Source organism: Podarcis filfolensis, assembly GCF_964270895.1.
Source record: "Podarcis filfolensis genome assembly, chromosome: 8".
In the NCBI taxonomy this organism is placed as follows: Eukaryota; Metazoa; Chordata; class Lepidosauria; order Squamata; family Lacertidae; genus Podarcis; species Podarcis filfolensis.
The window spans coordinates 85,417,087-85,440,013 of record NC_139611.1 but is presented as its reverse complement, the minus strand read 5'-3'; the positions used below and the strand labels follow the sequence as shown (position 1 = coordinate 85,440,013).

Here is a 22,927-nt window from a genome sequence, read left to right as displayed (position 1 = left end):
AGACCTGATGAAGAGAGCACAGCAGAGGTTATATTTTCTGAGAATCCTCTGGAAAAACAATCTCTCAAAGGACCTGTTGATGGCATTTTACCATTGTAGTGTGGAGAGTGTATTAACTTATGGTCTGGTTTGGGAGCTGCACGGTCAGGAACTAAACAACGCTGTCCAGGGTTGTAAAGACTGCAGAGAGAATAATTGGGTGCACTCTTCCCACCTTGATCAAATCTAAGCTTCCAGGTGTCATAAGAAAGCTGCAGAGATAGCGCAGGATTTTAATATTTTAATATTTTTTTGGAAGCCGCCCAGAGTGGCTGGGGAAGCCCAGCCAGATGGGCAGGGTATAAATAATAAATAATAAATTATTAGTATTATTATTATTATTATTAGATAGTGCGCACCCTGGAAATGATCTCTTTCAGCTTCTGCCTTCTGGAAGAAGGTACAGGGTTATAAAGACTAGGACTGGCCGCCTGAGAAACAGTTTCTACCCAAATGCAATTCTGGTATAAGGAGTCTCTATGGGAGTATATTGTATTTTAAAGTGGGGTTTCAGAGTTTTTAGAGGGTTTTTGAATGCCTTATGTAGATTTTTCAATTTCATTGTTCTGTATGGGACAATGACAATAAAGGTATCGTATTGTATCGTAAAGGAAACCCCCCGAGTCGGCCCCCGGCATCTGAGCACCAAGGATGCCAGCAGAGACTGGAGCAGGGGGTCTTGAGCAGAGGGGGGCCCTGCCCTCCCATCTCACCGAGAAGTAGACCCCGGCCTCCGTGCCGTTCAGCTCCAGCTCCAGCGGCGTCTCCTTGTTATAGGAGGTGGAGTAATTGGCTGGCCAGGGCGACGGGATGGTGGCGTTGGGCAGACCCAGAGCCCAGTAGGCCTCGAACATCTTTCCCAAGTCCTGGGCCAGGCAGCTGCAGTTGTAGATAGCCATGCCCAGCTCCTTCACCTGCGGGCCGAGAAAGGGAGAGGTTAGCAGTTTGCCGCAGGATAGAGCCCAGGCGCAGTTGATGTAGGCTGCAGGATCTATGGGAAGAAGCACCCAGGACACCTGAAATCAGCCCCAGAGGAAAAATGGAAGTAAGAAGAATTGCCAGCAAAAGAAGAATGGAGGATGAAGTTGATGGACTATGCAGAATTGGATAAATTAACAGGAAGGATTCGAAAGCTGCGGGACCAGGGATTCTTAGAAGACTAAATACATGAACTATTTGAAAAGCAATAGTAATGAACATTCTTGGGCAAGGTGATTGAGCGCATGGTTGCTGAACAACTCCAGGCATGCCTGGAGGATGCGGACCATTTGGATCCCTTCCAATCGGGATTCAGGCCTCATCATGGGACTGAAACTGCCTTGGTCGCGCTGGTTGATGATCTCCGGCGGGCTAGGGACAAAGGTGAGAGCTGTTTCCTAGTTCTGCTGGATCTCTCAGCGGCCTTTGATACAATCGACCACAACATCCTTCTGGACCGTCTTGAGGGGCTGGGAGCTGGGGGCACTGTTATACAGTGGTTTCGCTCCTTCCTCCTGGGCCGTGTTCAGAAAGTGGTGGTGGGGGATGAGTGTTCAGACCCATGGGCTCTCACTTGTGGGGTGCCTCAGGGTTCCGCCCTCTCCCCCATGCTTTTTAACATCTATATGAAGCCGCTGGGAGAGATCATCAGGGGTTTTGGACTGGGTGTCCATCAATATGCAGATGATACCCAGCTCTACCTCTCTTTCAAATCAGAACCAGTGAAGGCGGTGAAGGTCCTGTGTGAGTGCCTGGAGGCGGTTGGAGGATGGATGGTGGCTAATGGATTGAAGTTGAATCCTGACAAGACAGAAGTACTGTTTTTGGGGGACAGGGGGTGGGCAGGTGTGGAGGACTCCCTGGTCCTGAATAGGGTAACTGTGCCCCTGAAGGACCAGGTGCGCAGCCTGGGAGTCATTTTGGACTCACAGCTGTCCATGGAGGCGCAGGTCAATTCTGTATCCAGGGCAGCTGTCTACCAACTCCACCTGGTACGCAGGCTGAGACCCTACCTGCCCGCGGACTGTCTCGCCAGAGTGGTGCATGCTCTAGTTATCTCCCGCTTGGACTACTGCAATGCGCTCTATGTGGGGCTACCTTTGAAGGTGACTCAGAAACTACAACTAATCCAGAATGCGGCAGCTAGACTGGTGACTGGGGGCGGCTGCCGAGACCACATAACACCAGTCTTGAAAGACCTACATTGGCTCCCAGTACGTTTCCGAGCACAATTCAAAGTGTTGGTGCTGACCTTTAAAGCCCTAAACGGCCTCGGCCCAGTATACCTGAAGGAGCATCTCCATCCCCATCGTTCGGCCTGGACACTGTGGTCCAGCTCCGAGGGCCTTCTGGCGGTTCCCTCATTGCGAGAAGCAAAGCTACAGGGAACCAGGCAGAGGGCCTTCTCGGTAGTGGCACCCGCCCTGTGGAACGCCCTCCCATCAGATGTCAAAGCGATAAATAACTACCTGACATTCAGAAGACATCTTAAGGCAGCCCTGTTCAGGGAAGTTTTTAATGTGTGATATTTTAGTGTATTTTTGGTTTCTATGGAAGCTGCCCAGAGTGGCTGGGGAAACCCTGCTAGATGGGCGGGGTACAAATAATAAATTATTATTATTATTATTATTATTATTATTATTACGCTAGTAGGACTGCAAGAAGTTCTGTAATGAGGACTATTTGAAATATTGCAAGGAAGACTATGAGGAGAATTATTAGTTAAGGATAATTAAGAGTAATAGAGAAATTAATAAATGCAGAGTAAGCGATAAAGAACGGAAAATCATCAGAGGTGTTGACGGAAGTCTAAAATATTGTGTAAGATAAGAAGTTAAGTTATATGATTGTTGGAAATGATATGTTAAATAAATAATAATAATAATAATAATAATGTATATATATAAAAAAAATCAGCCCCAGAGGGTAATAGTCCCACCTTGACTCAAGCAGCCTTTGGCAACCTGGTGCCCTGATAAGAAGATAAAAGGAGCCCAGCTGCTGCATCAGGCCAAAGAGCCCCCATCTAGTCTGGCCTCCCAGTGGCCAAACGCCCCTAAGAACCAAGAAATTCAGATAGACTGCCTCTGGGCCATAGCTGTCAACCGTCCCTTATTTGGCAGGAAAGTCCCTTATCCCAGCGCCGTGTCCCGCTGCTGTCCCTTATTGATGATGTCCCTTAAATTTCCCGGGTTTCAAAGGAAGCAGCTCCTCTCCCTCCCTCCCTGCCGGCCAGGGAGGAGGGAGGCTCCAACTGTGTTGCTTGGCTGCGTTGCTCGCCCAATAAGGAGTCTAAGAACGACTGGGGGGTGGAGCTTGCATGCCTTGTGCCGATCAAATCGGCCGCGTTGCCTGGGGACTCGCCTTTGCTCAGCGCTTCCCAGCGGAGAGGTGACGGTGGTTTTCCTTGCTGCATCCCCTTTGCCGGGTTGCTGCGCTGTGGGAACCACCGCTTGAGCTTGAGGCTTCGTTTGGCTGCTGATTGACTAAAATCCCTTATTTTGGCTGCTGATCCCTTATTTTCGAGGCTGCTGGCCCCTTATTTTCAAATCTGTAAGTTGACAGCTATACTCTGGGCCTGGAGGTTCCATAAGAACATGGGAACGGCCTACTGGACCAGGCCAATGGCTTATGTAGTCCAGCACCCTGTTCTCTCAGGGGCAAACCAGATGGGAAACATGCAAGCAGGATTAAAATAGAAGAGAAACTCTCCCTTCCTGTGGTTTCCAGCACCTGGCATTCAGAAGCATTGCTGCATCCGACTGCAGAGCCACCCTGGCTAGGAGCCTTCGAGAGCCCTCTCCTCCTCCATGAATTGGTCTATTCCTCTTTTAAAGCCATCTAAGTTGGTGGCCATGGCTGCCTCCTGTGGCGGGGAGTTCCACAGTTTAACTCTGAGCTGCTCCTTTGGGCTATTATCTGCAGCAAAGCAGTAGGGCGCCAAGGTTTGGAGCAGCACAGTGATCCTGGCTGGAGAGGAGGGCAGCTGCAGCACAACAACACGTGGAGGGTGCCCAGTTGGCAAAGGCTGACTTAAAAATGCCAAGATGCCACTGTTCACCTTGCTGGATATGATAGGAGGCAGCTTCACAACAGCATAAACACAAATACGTCGAAAAAGACAACCAGAGTAAAGGCGGGAGATAAGACGCTGGTTTTATTTTTATTTACTAAAAACAGCTGCTCATATGATTGCCTAATGCCCTGGTGAGTAAAAAGAATTTCCCCTGCACACCTGGAGGCGAACCAAGTGTTGGTGCTGACCTTTAAAGCCCTAAACGGCCTCAAAGGCCCAGTATACCTGAAGGAGCGTCTCCACCCCCATCATCCAGCCTGGACACTGAGGTCCAGCACTGAGGGCCTTCTGGCAGTTCCCTCGCTGGAAGAAGAGAAGTTACAGGGAACCAGGCAGAGGGCCTTCTCGGTAGTGGCACCCGCCCTGTGGAACGCCCTCCCAGTAGATGTCAAGGCAATAAACAACTATTTTACTTTTAAAAGACAACTGAAGGCAGCCCTGTTTAGGGAAGTTTTTAATGTCTGATACTGTATTGTTTTTAATATTCAGTTGGAAGCCGCCTAGAGTGGCTGGGGAAACCCAGCCAGATGGGCAGGGTATAAATAATGAATTATTATTATTATTATTATTATTATTATTATTATTATTTATTAATTATGTTGGCCTCCCACTGGGCCCATAACCTCTTGGCAAATAGAAGGAGAAGAAATGGAGGCAGTGAGAGATTTTACTTTCTTGGGCTCCATGATCACTGCAGATGGTGACAGCAGTCACGAAATGAAAAGACGCCTGCTTCTTGGAAGAAAAGCGATGGCAAACCTAGACAGCATCTTAAAAAGCAGAGACATCACCTTGCCAACGAAGGTCCGTATAGTTAAAGCTATGGTTTTCCCAGTAGTGATGTATGGAAGTGAGAGCTGGACCATAAAGAAGGCTGATCGCCGAAGAATGGATGCTTTTGAATTCTGGTGCTGGAGGAGACTCTTGAGAGTCCCATGGACTGCAAGGAGATCAAACCTCTCCATTCTGAAGGAAATCAGCCCTGAGTGCTCACTGGAAGGACAGATCCTGAAGCTGAGGCTCCAAGACTTTGGCCACCTCATGAGAAGAGAAGACTCCCTGGAAAAGACCCTGATGTTGGGAAAGATGGAGGGCACAAGGAGAAGGGGACGACAGAGGACGAGATGGTTGGACAGTGTTCTCGAAGCTACCAGCATGAGTTTGACCAAACTGCGGGAGGCAGTGGAAAACAGGAGTGCCTGGCGTGCTCTGGTCCAGGGGGTCACAAAGAGTCGGACATGACTAAATGACTAAACAACAACAACATGTTGGCCTCCAGGTAGGCCTCCCTCCCTCCCTCCTTGGGGAAGCCATTCCGGAACTGGGGTGCTGTTGCAGACGAGGGGAACCCCTGAGCCCCCACTTCTGATGTGAGAGGTGGCCAAATGAAGACTCTCTCTAGCAGGTGACCACAGAAACTATCAGGCCAGGTCCCAACCATCCCGTAAAGATAATAACCCTGGCCCCAGTCCAACAAGCCAGGACGGGGTGGGGGGGCCCACCCCACCCCACCCCACCCCACCCCACCCCTCCCTGAGGGTCGCAGGCCTCACCTGGGTGAGGGCGCGCCAGTCCATGTTCGCGCTGCCAAGGAAGATGTGGTGCTGGTCCACGATCCAGAATTTGGTGTGCAGGACTCCACCGGTCAGTTGCGGGAAGTTGACTTTGCGGATCTGGGCGCCTGGAGGAGTTTGGGAAGAAGACAAGGAAGGGCGCTGCTAGTTCTCAGCACCTTTTACAGCCTCGCCCGCAAATCCAGCCCATACACTTGGTTTTAAGAGTGTAAGCTCCTCGGGGCGAGGACCTGCCTCTCTGATCCTGCAAGCGACCAATAGTAATTGAGCCTTTTCAGTAGGTCTGGCCTGAATCTCTTGCAAGAGAAAGCCCCTTCTATGGGGGTGGGGTCCTTGTTATAGCATTACAAGCGAGGGGGGAAAGTCTCTTACATAATTTTACCCATCTCTGTCATCTTCTAAGCTAAGCAGCCCCTGAATTTAAAGCCCTTTGCTTCTGGATTTTATTAAATCTTCCCAATTATTACATAACTCCAAACATATATCTTTTGTTTTGTTTTGTTACACCTTTTCTTATTGAATTCCTCTCTCTCCTTTCTGAATTCTCCCCGCCCGCTTTGTAGTTGCATTAAAACCATCATTAAAATCAGATGCCAAGGAAATAAATAACTACAGTCATACCTCGGGTTACAGACACTTCAGGTTGCGTGTTTTTGGGTTGCGCACTGCGCTGAACCCAGAAGTACTAGAACGGGTTACTTCCGGGTTTTGGCACTTGTTGTGCATGCGCAAAAACACTAAATCATGCTTTGCGCATGTGCAGAAGCGCTGAATCACAACCTGCGCGCGCACAGACACGGCGCTGCAGGCTGCGAATGCTGCGGATTGCGAACGTGCCTCCCGCACAGATCACGTTCGCAACCCGAGCGTCTGCTGTATCTGACTTTTAGAAGACATCTGAAGGCAGCCCTGTTTAGGGAAGCTTTTAATGTCTGATGTTTTATTGTGTTTTTAATATTTTGTTGGAAGCTGCCCAGAGTGGCTGGGGAAACCCAGCCAGAGGGGCAGGGTGTAAAGAATATGATTATTATGATTATTATGATCATGGCTGTCTCTTTGGGGGGGTGCAGAGAGGAGGACCCTCCACCCTGCCCCCCCCCGTGATGAAATCCAGACGCTCTCTCTCTCTCTCTCACCGCTCTCCTCCAGCAGCTGCAGGTCAGAGCAGGGCATCCGGGAGGAAGGAGGATTGACTGCTATCCGCAGGGTGACGCCTCTGCTGGGCACCTCCCTCAGCGCTGCCAGGATTTCCTCCCCCTGTGGGAAAAGAGAGGGGGTCCGTCAGTGGCCACGATCCAGGCCAGGTGAACAGGGCCCTTCCTGGACAGGCCATCCCCGTTCCCAGGTGCAGGATCCGTCCCGCCGATTAACCCTTTCAAATGGTTTGGGATGAGTCCTTCGACTGGGGGTTGGGCCAGATGACCGCTGGAGGTCCCTTCCAACTCTATGATTCTTTGTTGGGGTGGGATAGAGACATCTTGAATTTTTTTTGGGGGGGGAGGGGAGGAACATCTTGAATTTGCACATTACCCTCCCAAATGGGGAGACTGGAAGCTGAGCTCTTCAGAAACATGCCCCTCATCCAGCCAGAGGCTAAATCCTCTTAGTTTGCAACTGTTTTGAGGCTGCAAGCCAGGGCTGGGCATCTTAGATCTCAGGTTGGCTAGTGCATTGGGGGGGGGGCTACCCATTTTGTTTACCTGCTGACGAGAGAGCCAGGCAGCCACCAGCCGAATCTCTAACAAGGCGGACCCCACAGGGAGGCTTTGGGTTCGATGCTCATCAAAGCAAAATACACTGCCTATAGGACATGCCGTTGGCCCATCTAGCTTCACACTGGCTGGCAGCAGCTCCCCAGGGTTTAGGGTTGGGGAGCCTTTCCCAGTCGCCCCCAGGGGGCTGAACCTGTCATCCACCACGTTTATTACTTTTCTATTCCACCTTCTACTCCTAGGAGCTCCAGGCGACATCCATGGCTCTCCTCCTCTTATTGAAGCCCCACAACGACCTTGTAAGGTAGGCCGGGAGGAGTGACTGGCCCCCAAGGTCGCATCCAGTGAGAATTCTCCAGGGGCGAGAATTCGAACCCTGATCTCTCTCGGGTCCAAGTCCAGCCCTCTAAACACGACTCTAAGCCGGCTGCCCAACAAAGCAGGTTGCTCTAACCACTGAACCGCCGCTGTCCCCCCAATGTAATAATTTGCAACGCTGCGTTTCTGTTTGGAGCTGCCTTTTTCAGATCATCTGCACCTTGGGAGGCTCTGGGATTTAGAGCTTCTCTCACAGCTCAGGACAGGCGTGAATTCTGCTCTGGAGTTTTAACAAAAGAGCCTGCCTCTCCAACACGCCCGCAGGCGCAGGCCGTGACCGACATGCGAAAAACGGATGTTTTGCTTTCCTCAAAGGGCTCTTTGATGGGCACAGAGGCTGAAGGAGGCGCCACCACCCCAGGCAATTAGACGCCTGTTTGCAAGCGGGTTTGACAGGGTCTGCCGGGTGCTGAGCGCCTTCGCTGCTGCATATTTTGGCACAGGCAGGCAGTCACCTTTTCAGACACACCGACAGACAGTATTGTGTAGTGGTTAGAGCGCCAGACTAGGCCCTGGGAGAGACCAGGGTCCAAACCCCCCACTCCCTGGGTGACCTTGGGGGCCAGTCCCTGCCTCTCAGCCTGGCCTACCTCAAAAGGCTGTTGTGAGGATCAGAGTGTCGGAGCAGGACCTGGGAGACCAGGGTTCAAATCCCACCCTCCACAGCCATGAATATTACTGGGCGACCTTGGACCGGTTGCTGACCCTCAGCCTGGCCTAGCTCGCAGGATCGCTGGGAAGATTAAATGAGGAAGAGGAGGAGGAGGACCATGACAGCTCCTTGGAGAAAAAAGGTGGGCTAGAAATGCGATAAGTACCGTATTTTTCGCTCCATAAGATACACTTCTTCCCTCCTAAAAAGTAAGGGGAAATGTGTGTGCGTCTTATGGAGCGAATGCAGGATGCGCAGCTATCCCAGAAGCCAGAACAGCAAGAGGGATCTCTTGCTGTTCTGGCTTCTGAGATTCAGAATTTATTTTTTCTTGTTTTCCTCCACCAAAAACTAGGTGCGTCTTGTGGTCTGGTGCATCTTATAGAGCGAAAAATATGGTACATAAAATATTACGAAACCCATTTCTGCTTCGTTTTACACATGAGAATGAATGGTTTAGCTTCACCACCAAGAAAACAGCTGCAGCAGCCAGGGGGCTGGCTGGATTGATCAACCAAGGGGTACTTTTCGTGTTGAAATAGAGAATGTGGTGGGTATTCATTTATTTTGTTTATACATACCCGGCCCTCCCTGGCCAAGACCGGGCTCAGGGCGGCTAACATCAGGTATCAAAACAATTGATTAAAATACAACTTAGTAAAGGTAAAGGGACCCCTGACCGTAGCAAACGACTCTGGGGTTGCGGCACTCATCTCGCTTTATTGGCCGAGGGAGCCGGCGTACAGCTTTCGGGTCATGTGGCCAGCATGACTAAGCCGCTTCTGGCGAACCAGAGCAGCGCACGGAAACGCCGTTTACCTTCCCGCCGGAGCGGTACCTATTTAGCTACTTGCACTTTGACGTGCTTTCGAACTGCTAGGTTGGCAGGAGCTGGGACCGAGCAACGGGAGCTCACCCCGTCGCAGGAATTCGAACTGCCGACCTTTTGATTGGGAAGTCCTAGGCTCTGTGGTTTAACCCACAGCGCCACCCACATCCCTAAAATACAACTTAAAAACAAGATTAAAATACTACTTCAAACGCAGCCTCATTTTGGTGGAAGCCCAGATCAAAAACTGTTTGTGGGGGAGAAAACGTCAAATCTTAACCAAGGCCAACTATCCAAACTGGTCCTACATGGGCCAGAAAAAAGCCAGGGAAGTCCCCAAATAGGGGTTCCATCACAGAAGGAAAAGGAAAAAGGGGATCAGGCTGGTTCCAAGCCAAAGGCCAGGCGGAACAACTCTGTCTTACAGGCCCTGCGGAAAGAAATCGGATCCCGCAGGGCCCTGGTCTCATGAGACAGAGCGTCCCACCAGGCCAGTGTTGAAAAGACTCCATATTCCCATTTGCAACCCCTGGGAAGGCTTGCTGGAAGAAGGCCGAGCAACCCTCGGGAAAGCCATTCTGCAGCAAAGGAAGCAGCTGGCACAGAGCGCTCCACCTCGCTCAGGACTGCCTGCACCAACTGGCAGCAGCACCAGCAGTGCCTCTCCAGGGCGTCAGATAGGCTGCCCCTCCCAGCCCCACCTGGAGAGGCCCCCGGGGGAACAAACCCAGGACCCTCTGGTGCCCCCCACCCCTGAGCCGCGATGGCCCTTGACCGAGGCCGTTTCCGGAGAGAGCTCTTCACCTGGCCGGCCGAGGGGTCCTGGGTGCCGGTGTCCCTGTTGCTCAGGGTCCAGTAAAAAGAGGCGATGTCCACACTGCTGGTGGCGTCTCCCAGGAGGGTCTTCCAGGCGTCGAAGATGGAAGGGTTGAGAGTGCTGTTGTCGTCGTACGTCAGACCCTCGGGGATGCTCTCCACCAGAACACTCCTGAGGAGGAGGAAGAGGAGGAGAGGAAGGGCAGCTTTTGCAAGGGGGGGGGCAAGACATCCTCTCCCCTTGCAAGTCTCCTTGGGCTGCAGGCTGGTTGGTCTGGAAGACTCACAACATAGCTGTCAACGCTTCCCATTTTTAAAGGGAAATTCCCTTATTCCAAATAGGATTCCTCGCAAGAAAAGGGAAAAGTTGACAGCTATGATTCACAACTGTGTGCATGCCAATCTGAACTTTCTCAATGTTTTATTATTGCAGGCAGGGTTAGAAACTCAGGTACGTAAGCTATTTGCCAAACGACACCTTAAAACCCAGATTACAGTTGCCACAATGCAATGTCTAGGCTATGGCTACCAGATTTTTTTCAATGAATCCGGGGACACTATTTTGTTTTTTTAAGCTGTGTAGCAAAGGGGAGTCAGTAGCGGGGATGGTGTTGCAAAAGACCCTGGGCCCAAGCAAACATGCATATTGTATAAAGGTGCAAAGACCTTCTTTCGCACCCTGTGAAACATAAATACGCAGAGTTTTTAAAAAACTGGGCAACGGCCGCCCACCCGCAACTCCTGAGCCTCCCCTGATCAGTCAAAACAAAGGGGGAAGGGGGCAGGAGATCTGTACTGCCCGACGTCCCCGGTTCCCCTTTTGGCAGTGCCGGCAGCAGCGGCAGTCAGCAGCCCGGAGCCAGCCTGGTACCGCAGTTGGCTCTAGCTGGCTTCAGGAGCTGCTCACTCCTGTGGCACCCACCATTTTTCCTCACCGGAAGCCCCCATATGAGGGGTCTTGTGTGCAACACATCATATCGGGACGTCCGCCGAGGAAAAGCTCCTGAAGTGAGCAGCTCCTGAAGCCAGCCAGAGCCAACTGTGCTACCAGGCTGGCTCCAGGCTGCTGAGGCTGACCGCTGCCACGTTTCCTGGGGACAGATTTGCAAATCTGGGGACATTCCGGGGACAGAATTTGTCCGGGGACAGATTTGCAAATCCGGGGACTGTCCCTGGGAACCGGGGACGTCTGGTAACCCTAGTCTAGGCACCTTTTTCTTTTTGCAAGGTTGCCAAGCTGAAAATGAATTGTGCTTATCGCCATCCCAGCATCTAGAGATTTCCACATGGCCCCCATGCACTGCCCTGTCCCTCAGCTATAAATCTCAGAGAGTGGAACAGCGTTTACTCTGGAAAGTGGAAGCAGTCCCAACCAAAGAACACTGGCAAACCAAGTTAATGGACTATGCTGAAATGGCAAAACTAACCGGAAAGCTCAGAAATCAAGATGACAAGGAATTTAAAAAAGAATGGGAAATGTTTATTATGTATTTGCAAAAGTATTGTAAACAGGCTAATACATTGGCAGGATCTTAAAAACACTTGTAATTTTAGGAATCTGAGGTAAAAAATATTAATTTGGAGTAGAAATGATATGCAGCGAAAAAGAAAATTTAAGGAACCAGGGGTGAGGTGGGGGAGGCAAGTCACGGATTCAGAGAATCCCATTTTATGGATTTGATATTGTTTTTATGTATATTTTTCTTTGTTTGTGGCTGTTATTGCATTTGTTAGTGTGTGTTTTTTGTTTTTGTTATTTTTGTTGAAAATTTAATAAAAATAATATGAAAAAAGAAAAGAAAAAAGAACAGCATTTACTCCGTAAGTCACAGTCTCAGTGGAGAAGCAGCTCATGCTTTGTTTAAATTTTTTATTATGCCTTTTCTGTTTTTCATATTGTCGTTTTATGTTGTGAACCACCCTGAGATCTATGGGCGCAGGGCATTATACAAATTGAATTAATTCATTATAACCCCCTCCAGGGACGCGGGTGGCGCTGTGGGTTAAACCACAGAGCCTAGGACTTGCCTATTGGAAGGTTGGCGGTTCGAATCCCTGCTACGAGGTGAGCTCCCGTTGCTCAGTCCCTGCTCCTGCCCACCTAGCAGTTCAAAAGCACACCAGTGCAAGTAGATAAATAGGTACCGCTCCGGCGGGAAGGTAAACGGCGTTTCCGTGCGCTGCTCTGGTTTGCCAGAAGCGGCTTAGTCATGCTGGCCACATGACCCGGAAGCTGTACACCAGCTCCCTCTGCCTATAGAGCGAGATGAGCGCCGCAACCCCAGAGTCGGCCACGACTGGACCTAATGGTCAGGGGTCCCTTTACCTTTACCTTAACCCCCTCCAAGGGCAATAACTGTGCCAAGAAGAGGCCCAGAACAACCTCGCCACAGACAGAGCCCTCACCTGCAGGGATCGTTGTACCTGTTGCCCAGGTAAGGCCCGACAGCCACCGCCTTCCCTGCCGAGGTCAGACCACGAAAGGGGAGGATGAGCATGTGGAAAAGGAGGGCAGTCGCCAGCATTGTCGAGAGGATGGCCACCACGAGGATGCAGCGGACGTCCTGCGAAGGAGAAAGAGGGATGGAAGTGGGCGTCCGGCACTTCTTTTTTTTAAGGTTTTTGTTAACAATTTCAGCAAAACAAAATATCAAAACATATCATATTCATTATTCTTTCCCACCACCTCCTCAAACCCCCCTCCCCCCCAACTTCCCTCAGTTCCTCTCTGATTTCTCAGCAAATGTTATTCTCTGCATGTTATAAAATTATACATATCTTTACATTATCTGTCTACCATGTTGTTGTTGTTTAGTCGTTTAGTCGTGTCCGACTCTTTGTGACCCCCTGGACCAGAGCATGCCAGGCACTTCTGTCTTCCACTGCCTCCCGCAGTTTGGTCAAACTCATGCTGGTAGCTTCGAGAACACTGTCCCACCATCTCGTCCTCTGTCATCCCCTTCTCCTTGGGCCCTCCATCTTTCCCAACATCAGGGTCTTTTCCAGGGAGTCTTCTCTTCTCATGAGGTGGCCAAAGTATTGGAGCCTCAGCTTCAGGATCTGTCCTTCCAGGGAGCACTCAGGGCTGATTTCCTTCAGAATGGATAGGTTTGATCTTCTTGCAGTCCACGGGACTCTCAAGAGTCTCCTCCAGCACCAGAATTCAAAAGCATCATCTACCATGTTATCAACCAATAAATTTGTGTATGTTAATTCAAAACATTCCTCTTTAACAAGGACTTTGGCTTACTGACATCCAGCGCCCTTTCGAATTGTGTTGTGGAAGCCGGAGATTATTGGGTTGTTCTTGTTTTTATTTTGATCGTGTATTTTTTTGCTTTCATATTGCGATTTTATCTTGTGAACCGCCCTGAGACCTGTGGGTATAGGGCACTATACTACTACTACTACTACTACTACTACTACTACTAATAATAATAATAATAATAATAATTCCTGTTTAGGGAACTTTTTAATGTTTGATGTTTTATCATTTTATTATTATTAATATTCTACTGGGAGCTGCCCAGATGGGCAGGGTAAATTAATAATAATAATAATAATAATAATAATAATAATAATAATAATAATAATAATAATTGCACCCAGACCCAGGTCTGAAGAGGGAGTCCCCACTGCACAGGTCACAATGTTAACCTTTGGGGAACTCCAGTTTCTGCATTCTTCTGTGGGCCAAACTGTTCCTTAACCAGTTATTGATCCATTTATAGGACTGTGCCTCTTTTTCCATGGCTTGAGAGGTGTGTTTTATGGGGGGGGGGGGGAGAGATGGGACTTTATCCCAGCTCAGGCTCTTCACCAGAACCTGGAAGGGGAGGAGGAAGAGGAGACTAACCTTCTTTGGAGCCAAGCTGGGCTGCTGGGTCAGTGGGGGCTCCTCAGGGCTGTGCAGCGCCTTCAGCTGAAAGGAAGGAAGCGGAGAGATGAAACACCCTGGGAACTCCAGGCAGCAGGATCTCAGGATCCACCGTGTGTGCAGATGGGCAGGTGAACTGCACTCACCTGCGACCCCTTTGGGGACATCCAGCCCTACGTCGGAGCCAGAGGCAGAACGCCCAGCTGGCCTCCCCTTTCCCCACACATTTACGAGGGGGAAGTCTCCCTCCTCAAGGGGAACGAGGCTTGCGCAAATAGCTCCCCCAGCTCCCATTCATCACAGTGGAACTGATGCGAGAGGAAAGGGGGGAAGAGACTGGCAGAACTGTCCCTGTCACAGATGCAACACGATCCCTGTCCTGCCTTTGTAAGAACTTTGACCTTTTAGTGTGGCAGACCGCAACCTTCGGAACTCCCTGCCTCTTGAAATCAGGCAGGCGCCTTCTCTGTGCTCTTTTCGGCACCTGCTAAAAGCATCTTCCTTTAGACAAGCCTGTCCAGATGCTTAGAATGGTGATCATGGAATTGCAGAGTTAGAAGGGACCCCGAATCTCTTGCCCAACAGGGGGCTTGAACACACAGTCCTGAGGTGCGAGTTCTAGTCCGTTTTTACCCTACTTGGTCCTTTTACCTTTTCGAAAGCCTTAAATCACTGCTGTTAATTTCCCTTACGGTGAGGGGAGAGACTCCATCAGGCAAGGCCTCCTTCCACCTGCCTTGCTCCACCCTCTGCTTCTCAATGTGTATTGTATTGTTTTATGTACTGTGGCTTGCCGTTGTTTTATTGTTTATAGTTTAGATATTATTGTAACTGTTGAGTGGCTTTCTGTTTAACTTTTATATGCTGATATTATTTTATAATATTCTAATTATTATTGAATGTTACTTTTTTGATGTAGGTTGCCTATTTTAAAGTTGTTTTATTATCACATTTTTCTATTGCATTAGACTGTTATAAGATGTACATTTTTTGTTTCTTCAGCCCGTAAACCGCCCTGAGTATTGTAAGATAGAAAGGCGGTATACAAATTAAAAATGATGAATGATGATAATGTTATGGTTTTAACTTTTTTTGCAAATTTCGAGGGCTTTTTCCCTTTTGCAAAAAAGCAGTGCATATATTTTACAAAATAAACAAACAAATCATTAGGCTGCTGTCTCTCATGCCTTGTTACGCTGCCATTTCTACGGGGATATACGCTCGGTATTTATTACCCCTGCTATGCAAAAATCTCCAAATGAATCCGAACTTCAATGTCTAAAATCCCTGGTAGAGGACAAGGAACCTGAGATCACGCTAAGGGTAGCCAAATTCTGTGTGATTGCCATAAAACTTAGGGAACAAGCTGTGCTATCATAACGATTAAGGTTTGAAATGATAATTTTAGGTTATACGTTAATGACTACGTTTTAATTTATGTCTTTTTAAACTCTTGCTATACAGTGGTACCTCAGGTTAAGAACTTAATTCGTTCTGGAGGTCTGTTCTTAACCTGAAACTGTTCTTAACCTGAAGCACCACTTTAGCTAATGGGGCCTCCTGCTGCCGCTGCGCAGCCGGAGCACGATGTCTGTTCTCATCCTGAAGCAAAGTTCTTAACCCGAGGTAATTTTTCTGGGTTAGTGGAGTCTGTAACCTGAAGCGTATGTAACCTGAAGTGTATGTAACCTGAAGAATATGTAACCCAAGGTACCACAGTATCTGTATTGTCCCTGTTATACCTTATTGCAAATTCAAATGTATCCCTATCGTGTTTTATGACTTCCTTGATATTGTATGTGGGCTGGAACTGGTCTGTGACCAAAATAATAAAATTCATTCATTCATTAGGCTGGGGTGTGGGGACACACTTGCTGTACATCCAGCCTTTGGGAGGAGTTCAATGTCGCGCTTTTATGATTGTCAATGCAAGCACTTAGAATCATAGCATTGTAGCATTGGAAGGGACCCCGGGGTCATCTAGTCCAGCCCGCTTCAAACGCAGGAATCTCTTACCCAGTTTGGGGCTCAAACCCACAACTCTTGAGATTAAGAAGAACAAGAAGAAGAGTTTGGATTTGATATCCCACCTTTCACTCCCCTTCAGGAGTCTCAAAGCGGCTAACATTCTCCTTTCCCTTCCTCCCCCACAACAAACACTCTGTGAGGTGAGTGGGGCTGAGAGACTTCAGAGAAGTGTGACTAGCCCAAGGTCACCCAGCAGCTGCAGGTGGAGGAGCGGAGATGCGAACCCGGTTCACCAGATTACGAGACTACCGCTCTTAACTACCACACCACACTGGCTCACATTCTCCCAGCTGAGTTATGCCAGCTCTTGAGGGTACCAAACAGAACGAGGTTCCCTCCTGCCCCCTGGGCACTGTTCTGGGGGAGCAGTGGAACTCTTTGCACTGGCTCCTGCTGGTGCAACGGTTTAGTTTGATCCATCCCTTTGGACGCACCCGATTTAGGCAAGCAAGGATTTACCTGGTGGTAGGTGACATGGGGCTTCATGGCCGAGGCAGAACGGGCAGGAAAAACCTCCAGAGGCCTGGGAAGGAGACAAGGAGGAGAGTGAAGGCAGCTACAGCATCACAGAGGAACTCTGCGGCCGGATCTCCCTGGTAGCCAAAGGCAAACCGACATCTGGCCAAGTTGCCTCATGCGGCCTCAAGCGCAGGATCACACCTGGGCAGCCCAGAGCCCCAGCATCCTCTGCAGGGTCAGCAAGGGACTCAGCAGCTGTGCTGGATTTTGACTGTGGGGGGAATTGGGGAGGGCCAGAACCAAGGAGCCACCCTCCGGTCAGGTGGGATTGCTATGAGGAATTATGAAAAATGGAACACGCCATTGTGTCCACGATGAAATCATTGCTTGACTGGGCTTGAGTCATTGACAATAATTTCTGCTAACATCCCACAAGCCTCTGCATCTCTGCCCATCTTCTCTACTTCTCTACAAATTAATATGGCTAACCTGAGCCAAAACACCCACCCACCCCACTCACACATGAAAACAAGGACCACCACAGCCAACCACAAAAAAACCACACCCTAGGCCAACCCCAACCTCTCTCACCACCAAAGGAACACAAACGAACAGCAGAGAACCTGCACAAGCAACACTGACACCAAACCCTACATATAGTAAGTAAAATAGAAACATCGCCACCCAACATCGCCACCATCTCCCCCCCCCTCCACCTCTTTCCCCCTTTTCTTCCCAATGTCTCAACAAATGAAACCGATTTGTAAAAATGTTACACGGGGGCAAAGAATGGCAGCATGAAGGCAGCAAAAACACAGGTGAGGTTTGGGCTTCTGCCAGAAGCAAACAGATGCCTAAGGAGCAGGAAGAGGGGGAAGAGAATGTGAAGTAGACCAAGGGAGCTTCTTGAAATTCTGCACAGAACCCCCCCCCCCTTTTTCTTTTTTTGCATGCCCTTAAAGCAGGCTTTCTGAACCTGGTGCCCTCCACATGGTTTGGACAAAGGCTTGGCCAGGTCCCAATGAGAGTGGGGGTGGGAAGGGCTTGCAGGGCAGGCAGGCAGGCTCTGTGAGTCAGCCCAGGCAATTATGGAGGAGAGCAACAACTCCTCCAAAATGCAAAACCAGCAGCTGGATTAAAGGAGTGTAACTTCCTGCTCTAATCTGGGTCACAAGTGCTGGGTTAAGGCTGGGAGGAACAGGATTTGTTGTTGTTTAGTCGCGTCCGCCTCTTCGTGACCCCATGGACCAGAGCACACCAGGCACTCCTGTCTTCCACTGCCTCCCGCAGTTTGGTCAGACTCATGTTTGTAGCTTCGAGAACACTGTCCAACCATCTCGTCCTCTGTCGTCCCCTTCTCCTTGTGCCCTCCATCTTTCCCAACATCAGGGTCTTTTCCAGGGAGTCTTCTCTTCTCATGAGGTGGCCAAAGTCTTGGAGCCTCAGCTTCAGGATCTGTCCTTCCAGTGAGCACTCAGGGCTGATTTCCTTCAGAATGGAGAGGTTGGATCTTCTTGCAGTCCATGGGACTCTCAAGAGTCTCCTCCAGCACCACAATTCAAAAGCATCAATTCTTTGGCGATCAGCCTTCTTTAGGGTCCAGCTCTCACTTCCATACATCACTACTGGGAAAACCACAGCTTTAACTATACAGACCTTTGTCGGCAAGGTGATGTCTTTGCTTTTTAAGATGCTGTCTAGGTTTGTCATTGCTTTTCTCCCATGAAGCAGGCGTCTTTTAATTTCGTGACTGCTGTCACCATCTGCAGTGATCATGGAGCCCAAGAAAGTAAAATCTCTCACTGCCTCCATTTCTTCCCCTTCTATTTGCCAGGAGGTGATGGGCCCAGTGGCCATGATCTTCGTTTTTTTGATGTTGAGCTTCAGACCATATTTTGCGCTCTCCTCTTTCACCCTCATTAAAAGGTTCTTTAATTCCTACTCACTTTCTGCCATCAAGGTTGTGTGAGGAACTTAATATATCTTTTAAAATGAAAGCACCGCTTTATTACAAGAGGTGACCAAGGTGCTGCCCAGTTCATACCTACTTCAACTCAGCAGCTGCCCACAGAGAGACCCATTTTAAAAAATAAGGAATGAAGGAGGGAAGGGTCAGCTGTGCCGGTGGCTCTCAAAATTAGGACTTACTCCCAGTTTGCAACCTCTGGGCTCAGCCCTGGGACCCATTAAGTATAGCCATGGAATAGAGGCTCTCTGAGTTTGTGCAGAGTGCACTGTCTTCTCCAGAGAGTAGCCTTCCTGCCCATGTTCTCTGGGGTTTCATGCCACAATGTTGGCATTTCAGACAGACCCATATTTCACTTGAAAAAGCAGGGTAGGGTTGGATGTCAAACCACTCTGGTATTATTAGTAAAGGACCAATATATATAAATAACTATAATTATTACATTTTTTAAAATTCATGCTGTAATAACCAGAAGCAGCCTCTTAGGACCAATTGTGTTGAAGGGGCAGTAAAATCTATATTGATGCAATTTCTTTTCTCGTATTTCACCATGCCCTTTTTTCCCTTATGGGGTATCCAAGAGCCCATATAGAGCTCTTATGTAGGCTCCCTATTGTTGTTGTTTAGTCGTGTCCGACTCTTCGTGACCCCCTGGACCAGAGCACGCCAGGTACTCCTGTCTTCCACTGCCTCCCGCAGTTTGGTCAGACTCATGTTTGTGGCTTCGAGAACACTGTCCCACCATCTCGTCCTCTGTCGTCCCCTTCTCCTTGTGCCCTCCATTTCCCAACATCAGGGTCTTTTCCAGGGAGTCTTCTCTTCTCATGAGGTGGCCAAAGTATTGGAGCCTCAGCTTCAGGATCTGGCCTTCCAGTGAGCACTCAGGGCTGATTTCCTTAAGAATGGATATGTTTGGCTCCCAGTACATTTCCGAGCACAATTCAAAGTGTTGGTGCTGACCTTTAAAGCCCTAAACGGCCTCGGTCCAGTATACCTGAAGGAGCGTCTCCACCCCCATCGTTCTGCCCGGACACTGAGGTCCAGCTCCGAGGGCCTTCTGGCGGTTCCCTCATTGCGAGAAGCAAAGCTACAGGGAACCAGGCAGAGGGCCTTCTCGGTAGTGGCGCCCGCCCTGTGGAACGCCCTTCCAGCAGATGTCAAAGCGATAAACAACTACCTGACATTCAGAAGACATCTTAAGGCAGCCCTGTTCAGGGAAGTTTTTAACGTGTGATATTTTACTGTATTTTTGGTTTCTATGGAAGCCGCCCAGAGTGGCTGGGAAGGCCCAGCCAGATGGGCGGGGTATAAATAATAAATTATTATTATTATTATTATTGATCTTCTTGCAGTCCATGGGACTCTATTGGTAGGAGAAAATAACAGAGGCCAACCAGAGAATATTGAGAAGCAAAGCAGCTCGTAAGCCTGATCTTTATTGATCTGTTGCAACAGGGTCCTCACTCACCACAATGAAGGCGGGAGGAGGAACCCAGAATAATGGGGCGCAAGCGATATCAAATCCAAACTCTTCCTCTTCTTTGTACCTTTGTTGCTGCAAGGTAGCTTAGGGTGCTGGCAAGGCAATCTCTTGAGTCTCTATCTTGTGAGCCAGTGTGGTGTAAAGGTTAAGAGCGGTGGACTCGTAATCTGGTGAACTGGGTTCGCTTCCCCGCTCCTCCACATGCAGCTGCTGGGTGACCTTGGGCCAGTCACACTTCTCTGACATCTCTCAGCCTCACTCACCTCACAGAGTGTTTGTTGTGGGGGAGGAAGGGAAAGGAGATTGTTAGCCACTTTGAGACTCCTTCGGGTAGTGATAAAGCGGGATAGCAAATCCAAACGCCTCTTCTTCTTCTTGTATTATGGTTTGTATTTTTGTGTTTTTAGGTTTGTCACCTTGCCACCAGCCCTGTGGTCGTGAAGTGAAGGGCGGTATAGAAATTTAATTCCCGAAGGGAATGCGACTCTCAGACTGAAAAATCTTCCTCACTCGTGAAGCATACTTCCCCACCAAGCCTTGCACTGCATGCTCTGGCTGGCAGCAGCTGAGCTCTCTAGAATTATCTTAGGAGAGGAGAAAGGGAGCCTTCCCAACCCCGCCCTTTTCCTTAAACTGGAAGTGCTGGAAACCAAACCTGGGACTTTCTTCACGCGAAGCCAGGATCTGCGGCTGAGCTAACGCTTCTCTCCTGAAATGCTGACACTGCTCTCTTGAAGGCCAACACACAGCAAAAATTATCAGGAACAAATCACATGGTTTTGGGGGAAGAAGCCCCAAGCAGTTCAGCATTATCAGCATCCACTCTGCATGCAGGAACCTGGGAAGTGGCCATATACAGAGTGAGGCCATCTAGGCCAGTATCGCCTACACTGATTGGCAGCAGCAGAACTCTCCCAGCCCTGCCTGGAGACTGAATTTGGGACCTTCTGCATGCTAGGCAGGTGTCCTCCGGCTGAGCTACGGCCCTTCTCTGGTTGAAGCCTCAAACGCATCTCCAGGGGCAACTGGGATGGTCCTCCCACCTGCCAGTCAGTGCAGACAATACTAACCTAGATTGGCCAGTGGCCTTTGCTTTATGAATCTGAACTCAGCCGGAGGACACTTTCTGTAATCCGGATTGGGAGGAGACCCCCAGAGGGTTGCAGGACCCAAACCCACTTCCAGCTCGGGGCTTCTCAGACCTGGGAGATGCTTGGAGAGCCTCAGTGGCGTAGCGTGGGGGGTGCAGGGGGGGCGGGCCGCACCGGGCGCAACATCTGGGGTTAGGGCAAATCCATGGGTTAGGGGGCGCAAATCCACGGGTTAGGGGGCGCAAATCCACGGGTTAGGGGGCGCAAATTACTTGCCTTGCCCCGGGTGCTGACAACCCACGCTACGCCACTGGAGAGCCTCGCAGCGGTAGCCAACGTGTAGCCCTCCAATGCTGCCGAACTGCCTGACCCTTGGCCGTGTGTGGGGCTGACGAGAGTCGGGCAACCCCTGACCTTGCCACCTGCTCCAGGGAGGCGGCCTCTGCTAGACTCCGGCTGGGGGGAAGAGAAGCGCGCCCGCCCGGTTGACTGGGTGCTACGCCCTTGGGCACCCCAGGGTGTCCCCCGCGCGTCCAGGGCGCCGTTCCGACGTGACGCGGGAGCCCGCAGGTGCAAGGCAAGCGGGGCCCGATTGCTTCCTAATGGGAAGCTGGGGTGGGGAGAAAGAAATAGGGGGGGGGACCTCCTCCAGGCCAGGTCAAAGGAGAGCCCCAGACGCGCCCCGATCGGAATTCAATGCGCCTTCCAAGCCGTCTCGAAATCTGTGCGCCCCACAAAAGCGGATCAGCCCCACCAGGGACTCCCGGCCCGGCCCCACCGCCACGCACCCCCGTTTACCTCGGGCCGGCGGAGCAACAGCTGTCGTGGCGGCGGCGGCGGCGCTTTCCTCCGGACGGGGACAAGCGGCAGCCCCGGGCGGGGCGGAGACGCGGCAGCCGGCCCCCAGGCGGGGCTCCCGCTCAGGATCCGCCCCGGAACCTGCTGGGTGGTGGCTGCGCCTCTGAGCACGTGCAGAGTGCCTACCTGCTGCCCACCCGATCCCAGCAGCCAGACTGTGAGTGGGAGGACGGAGGTGGGGGGGGACCCTGCCCAGCAGGTTATGGTTATTTACTAACATATGCCGCCCTTCGCCCTGATCACAGAGCGGGTCACAGCATCCCACCCCTTTCCCCCGGAGTTGCGAGCTCCTCGCCGGCAAAGAGCGAGTTAAAAGCAGAGGCAGAGGCTCCGCCCCCTGAATGGAACTCCTAAGCACCACCTGGGACTGTACCATCTGCCCTCGGGAGAGGAGACGGCGAAAGCGTGTTCTTCACAGCGCGGAAAAGCGGAGCAGCGCTGCTTCCAGTTTATGCCCCTGACTTAAATTATTCTGTGGCGGGCGGGGGGTGGGCAGCTTGACTTTGACCGCCGCCCTTGGAAAATGAATTCATCCATTCCCTTTCCCCTCCTCTGTGAGAATAGTTCCTTCCCAGGACTGCTGAGACAAAGGGAGCCGCGACCGCTCAGGACGAACCATTATAGCCAGTGAAGGGGGGCACTCTGAAGCGGCAAGGGAAGGAACTGGGCCCAGAAGCCCTGAATAGTAAGGAATAAAATGGGATAAAAAGCGAGTGGAGGATTTTGTTGTTGTGCCCTGGGAAAAGCGGTCAGAACCCCCTGCTCTGCTTCCCCCGCAAGGAGTCTGATGGTACCTCCCCATGCTCTATTAACTCTTAGGTGGCCGCGACGAGGGCGGGAGGAGAATGCCCCAAACTGCTGCCTTAGTTTCTTCTTTGATTCTGCCTGCAGAGATTTTTGCCTGGCTCTTCTGGATCCTTCCTGCACCCCAGATCGAAACTGGGCTCCCCCTCGTCCGCAGTGCTTTCTTTGTGTCATTTGCAAATGTCAATGGCCGTGCAACTTTGGAAACTGATCTGCCTCCGCAGTCGAAGGTAGCAGTACAGTATTTCTGAAAACCAGTTGCTGGAAGCCGCAGGAAGCGAGAGTTGCCCTGTAATCCAATAATAAT

The 22,927-nt window shown here is 50.5% G+C and overlaps 1 protein-coding gene across 1 annotated transcript in view; it reads right to left on the bottom strand.

The window, feature by feature from the left end:
- The window catches only part of PLD3 (phospholipase D family member 3), a 29,470-nt gene extending 7,190 nt beyond the window's left edge, over positions 1-22,280 (bottom strand). The window contains 10 exon segments of the mRNA XM_083627262.1: positions 753-953; positions 5,647-5,774; positions 6,804-6,924; positions 10,043-10,226; positions 12,461-12,618; positions 13,911-13,976; positions 16,419-16,482; positions 21,757-21,855; positions 21,857-22,000; positions 22,002-22,280. Coding sequence (XP_083483388.1) covers positions 753-953; positions 5,647-5,774; positions 6,804-6,924; positions 10,043-10,226; positions 12,461-12,618; positions 13,911-13,976; positions 16,419-16,482; positions 21,757-21,855; positions 21,857-22,000; positions 22,002-22,192 — 1,356 coding nt within the window. The 5' untranslated portion in view covers positions 22,193-22,280.
- Between the last annotated feature and the right edge of the window lie 647 nt (positions 22,281-22,927).